The 6,000-nt window shown below is 39.6% G+C and overlaps 1 protein-coding gene across 1 annotated transcript; it reads right to left on the bottom strand.

The window, feature by feature from the left end:
• Positions 1-5,271: 5,271 nt before the first annotated feature.
• LOC127339725 (uncharacterized) lies at positions 5,272-5,670 on the bottom strand. Its single transcript, XM_051365544.1, has one exon. The coding sequence runs from the start codon at positions 5,668-5,670 to the stop codon at positions 5,272-5,274; it is 399 nt and encodes a 132-aa protein (XP_051221504.1).
• Positions 5,671-6,000: the final 330 nt, after the last annotated feature.

Genomic DNA, 6,000 nt, shown 5'->3' with positions numbered 1-6,000 from the left:
GCTGGTTCGTATGAACACATGTGTTCTTAGCTTTTAATGTTCATGGCGAAGGTTGAAACTGCTTCGTTCATTGTTATATAGTTGGAAACGGAAAATGCTACATGTAGTAATTGGTAAAATGTCTTGGATAATTTGATACTTGGCAATTGTTTTGCTCATGTTTAAGCTCTTGCATCATATACTTTGCACCTATTAATGAAGAAATACATAGAGCTTGCTAAAATTTGGTTTGCATAATTGGTCTCTCTAAAGTCTAGATAATTTCTAGTATTGAGTTTGAACAACAAGGAAGACGGTGTAGAGTCTTATAATGTTTACAATATGTCTTTTATGTGAGTTTTGCTGCACCGGTTCATCCTTGTGTTTGTTTCAAATAACCTTGCTAGCCTAAACCTTGTATCGAGAGGGAATACTTCTCATGCATCCAAAATCCTTGAGCCAACCACTATGCCATTTGTGTCCACCATACCTACCTACTACATGGTATTTCTCCGCCATTCCAAAGTAAATTGCTTGAGTGCTACCTTTAAAATTTCCATTCTTTACCTTTGCAATATATAGCTCATGGGACAAATAGCTTAAAAACTATTGTGGTATTGAATATGTACTTATGCACTTTATCTCTTATTAAGTTGTTTGTTGTGCGATAACCATGTTCCTGGGGACGCCATCAACTACTCTTTGTTGAATATCATGTGAGTTGCTATGCATGTCCGTCTTGTCTGAAGTAAGGGAGATTTACCACTCATTTAATGGTTAGAGCATGCATACTGTTAGAGAAGAACATTGGGCCGCTAACTAAAGCCATGAACCATGGTGGAAGTTTCAGTTTTGGACATATATCCTCAATCTCATATGAGAACATTAATTGTTGCTACATGCTTATGCATTAAAGAGGAGTCCATTATCTGTTGTCTATGTTGTCCCGGTATGGATGTCTAAGTTGAGAATAATCAAAAGCGAGAAATCCAAATGCGAGCTTTCTCCTTAGACCTTTGTACAGGCGGCATAGAGGTACCCCTTTGTGACACTTGGTTAAAACATGTGTATTGCGATGATAATCCCGGTAATCCAAGCTAATTAGGACAAGGTGCGGGCACTATTAGTATACTATGCATGAGGCTTGCAACTTGTAAGATATAATTTACATGATACATATGCTTTATTACTACCGTTGACAAAATTGTTTCTTGTTTTCAAAACCAAAGCTCTAGAACAAATATAGCAATCAATGCTTCCCTCTGCGAAGGGCCTTTCTTTTACTTTTATGTTGAGTCAGTTCACCTATTTCTCTCCACCTCAAGAAGCAAACACTTGTGTGAACTGTGCATTGATTCCTACATACTTGCATATTGCACTTGTTATATTACTTTGCATTGACAACTATCCATGAGATATACATGTTATAAGTTGAAAGCAACCGCTGAAACTTAATCTTCCTTTATGTTGCTTCAATACCTTTTACTTTGAATTATTGCTTTATGATCGAGTTAACTCTTATGCAAGACTTATTGATGCTTGTGATGCTTGTCTTGAAAGTACTATTTATGAAAAGTCTTTGCTTTATGATTCATTTGTTTACTCATGTCATTACCATTGTTTTGATCGCTGCATTCATTACATATGCTTACAATAGTATGATCAAGGTTATGATGGCATGTCACTCCAGAAATTATCTTTGTTATTGTTTACCTGCTCGGGACGAGCAGAAAATAAGCTTGGGGATGCTGATACGTCTCCGACGTATCGATAATTTCTTATGTTCCATGCCACATTATTGATGATATCTACATGTTTTATGCATACTTTATGTCATATTTATGCGTTTTCCGGAACTAACCTATTGACGAGATGCCGAAGGGCCAGTTGCTGTTTTCTGATGTTTTTGGTTTCAGAAATCCTAGTAAGGAAATATTCTCGGAATTGGACGAAATCAACGCCCAGAGTCTTAGGATTGCATGAAGCTTCCAGAACACCCGAGAGCCGCCAGAGGGGGGCCACAGGCCCACCACACACCAGGCTGGCGCGGCCAAGGGGGGCCCACGCCCCCCTGTTGTGTCGTCGCCTCGTTGACCTTCTGACGCCGCCTCTTCCCCTATATAAAGGTCCCTGACCTAAAACACGATACGGGAAAAGCCATGGTACGAGAAACCTTCCAGAGCCGCCGCCATCGCGAAGCCAAGATCTGGGGGACAGGAGTCTCTGTTCCGGCACGCCGCCGGGACGGGGAAGTGCCCCCGGAAGGCTCCTCCATCGACACCACCGCCATCTTCATCAACGCTGCTGTCTCCCATGAGGAGGGAGTAGTTCTCCATCGAGGCTCGGGGCTATACCGGTAGCTATGTGGTTAATCTCTCTCTTATGTACTTCAATACAATGATCTCATGAGCTGCTTTACATGATTGAGATCCATATGATGAGTTTGTAATCTAGATGTCGTTATGCTAGTCAAGTGGATTTTACTTATGTGATCTCTGGAGACTCCTTGTCCCACGTGTGTAAAGGTGACAGTGTGTGCACCGTGTGGGTCTCTTAGGCTATATTTCACAGAATACTTATTCACTGAGTTATGATTTGAGTTGGATGTCTCTATGAAATTGTGGTGTGTTAGTACCTCCTGTGAATGCTCAAAGTGACAGCGTGGGGTGTTCATTAGTACTTGGGAATACATCTTTAAGGTTTGCCTACATGATGAATTAGAGTTCATTATCTTGCCAGAGAGTAATTCAGAGTAGCATAGTGAAGTGCTTATTTATATTCCTTTATGATTACAACACTGTCTACAAAAATAGAAGCACCCGTAGACATCAATGCACATAGTCACATGTCCATTATAACCAAATGGACGGCAAGCTTCAGGCATATGATCCTCCCGAGATGCTCAACTTGAACTTTCCCAACTCAACCTTGATGACGATCACCACTTGACGTCATCCTCTCATGGACTATATGAGATCTCACTTTTGATGCATGCCCATGGAAAGATACCTAACCCACATAGACAACACAAGGGAACATATATATGATGGGTTAGTTAATGAAGCATAATTGATATGGCTTGTCATACCACATGACTTCTCGTGGCACATTCTTCATGCTTCATGTGTTGACCAAACTTGAATCTATTCTTTACTCTTTGTATTGGTCAACCTTGTATCTTCTCATGCTCTATCATACTATCTTGAGGTGTATAAAGAATTCTTCATTTATTTGCATGCTCTAAATCTTAGTCAACCATAGCTCAACTCATGAGACTATCATGACACCGACTTAGAGCCATAACTTGAATTCTTCACTTAGAATCAAACACTCAAGATCTTGATCATTCATTGCTTATCACATAAGCTAGAGCATGGCTAATATTGAGTTCCACATAGGAAATCCATCTTCATTTCTTCTTCTTGATCATATCACATATATGTCTTCAAATCGTTGATCTTGATGCCAATACTCAAGGTATATCTTTATCTTCATGGCATCCATACCAATGAAATATTCCTTCATATAAACTCAATGAAAACATTAGTCCATAGGGGTTGTCATTAATTACCAAAACCACACATAGGGGCAATGTACCCTTACACTTAGACCTCACTTGTCCTCAAGCCAAAACTGAACTTAGTAAATCAGACCACGGGTTTATGGAGTGAAGTGTCGATATAGGCAACAATACACAAGTCATTATAGGCAACAACTTATTCTTATATAACTCAACTTGCAATGAGTAAGGAGTCACTAATAGAGGTGAACAGAGAAAATCATAATTGGTGATGGCAAACTTTCGTTCTTGGTCAGAGAACAATTAACAGATTGTACTTATCTTTCGAGAAGAGTATTTATATTAAAGCTTATATTGCAGAAATCACATGCTCAATCATTACAGTCTCTTTACAATCATTCATAACTTTCAGCGTTATATTCATTCAGATAAAAACATTGTGATGCACAAGAAAGGGTAAAAGATATGATTGAATACATAAACACACATAAATGGTTGGATCACAACAACTCAAATGCTTGCTTGAGATAGAGGGAAATAGGTTTACTAATTCAACATAAAAGTAAAAGATAGGCCCCTTCGCAAAGGGAAGCAGGATTACTCATGTGCTAGAGCTTTTCGTTTTAAATGAATCAGAGGCATGAAAATGTAATTCTGAGAGTGGTGTATGTCTATGTCAACGAATGACATCAAATGATTTATCATCCTTTCATGTTTAATGGATACAAGAGCGGCTCCCATAGAGAGAACAATAAAGTTCCTCTTCACCTTTGTTTGAACAAGCTAAGTTCGTGATTTCTCAAGTACATAGTGTTAGGAGATTTTGATTATTGGTTCATTTTATATTTTAGTGGGGTGGGCACCCCCGCTTGCCTGCTCTTTTTGCAATATTAAGGACTAGCACATTATGCATGCCAGTCAAGGTGTGAAGCCAAAATAAACATGAAAGAGATAATAAAGCATCCAATGCTTTCTCATGAGCTAAAATAGGAGCACAAAACAAGTAATAGCTTTTGAAGGTTTTAAAGGTAGCACACAAGAAAATTACTTTGGAGTGGCAGTGAAATACCACATATAGGTAGATATGGTGGATATAACTGACATGGGTTTTTGGTTCAAGGTTTGGATGCACGATAAGCATTCCCTCTCAGAACATGTGTTTGGCTAGCAAGGCTGGGTAGCAAGCATAAGAGTTGAGTGAAACAAACAAATATACATGTGATAGAAAACAATCATAAAATCTTCCTTGGAAGTACAAACGATTTTAACTTAAGAATACTAAGCTTATGAGACAACAAGAAAGAAAGATAATGGAATAATGTATCTACATGTATTTCTCTCTTTTCTACTCAAGACTCAAAGTATTGTTGCTACTGACCAATGCTAAGTTTGCCAAGACCAACTAGAATTACTTGATGCTCCTAAAGTGATACCAATACTAATCAACAAGATTAATCATATGACAGAAATTGCAAACTAAAATAAGGTGTGCAGAAAGTAAATCATAAAACTTCTCATTAATATTCCATAACGGCAAGTCACACCAAGGAATACAAAGATAATCGACTAAAGGAGAGATACTTCCACACTACAAACTATCATATATGATAACTTCACTACTCATGATATGACTCTACTGAAAAGTAAAAAAGGTAAAAGATAATAGTGTGCCCGCGGCACTCCCCCAAGGTTGGAACAAGCCAAGGGATGCCAATACCAATGACGTATTACTCCTTCGGTGGTGGTGGTGCCTCCTTCTCATCATCAGTCTTTCAAGGTAAAGGCTCCCCATCAACAAAGGACGACCGGGTTTCCAATATCCTGTAACTGGCAGCAGAACTTATACGTTTAAACCTAGTCTCATACTCACAGTTTTGATTTTGCACATCATAGAGTTGTGCTTGTAATTCGTTGGTGGTCTCATGGAGCAAGAAAATATCATCCCAAAGATTTGCAGTTTCCTTCCTGTGCTCGCCAATGAGTTCTGCATTTATCTTATGGATAATGTCCACTTCACGTTCTGCCATCTTCTTGTATCTAAAGACTTCTTGCTCTAGCTTTTCCATCCTAGCCTCTAGACTGCCTTCTCCTTTAGGATCCCGAACATCTTCTACTTGCACCTTCCCATCCTTGACCAATAACTCCTTAGGATGCATCTTCAGCTCATTCATGTACGGTTGACGACGTTCACAAAGGAGTTGTCTTTCGGTGATCCAGAAAAAGACATGGTGGCTATAAATCTGAGAACAAATCCTGACAGAAACAGATCGAAACGGAAACACGACAAGAAAACGATATACGGACCTCGGGGGATCTGGGGGATTATATAGCAAAAACTTTTACAACAAAAAGGAAGGTACAAGACAAAACCGGGTCGGAGTGGAGCTCTGGAGCGCCCACACTAGGCCTAGGCGCGGCCTGGGGCTGGCCCACGCCTAGGGGTGGTGTGGTACCCTCGGGCGCCGTCTCCTACCCGTTTTCGTCTCGTATCTTCTCATATC

The sequence above is a fragment of the Lolium perenne genome, chromosome 3 (genome assembly GCF_019359855.2).
Source record: "Lolium perenne isolate Kyuss_39 chromosome 3, Kyuss_2.0, whole genome shotgun sequence".
In the NCBI taxonomy this organism is placed as follows: Eukaryota; Viridiplantae; Streptophyta; class Magnoliopsida; order Poales; family Poaceae; genus Lolium; species Lolium perenne.
Note: the sequence above shows the minus strand (reverse complement) of the source record. Positions and strands in the feature narration are given on the sequence as shown.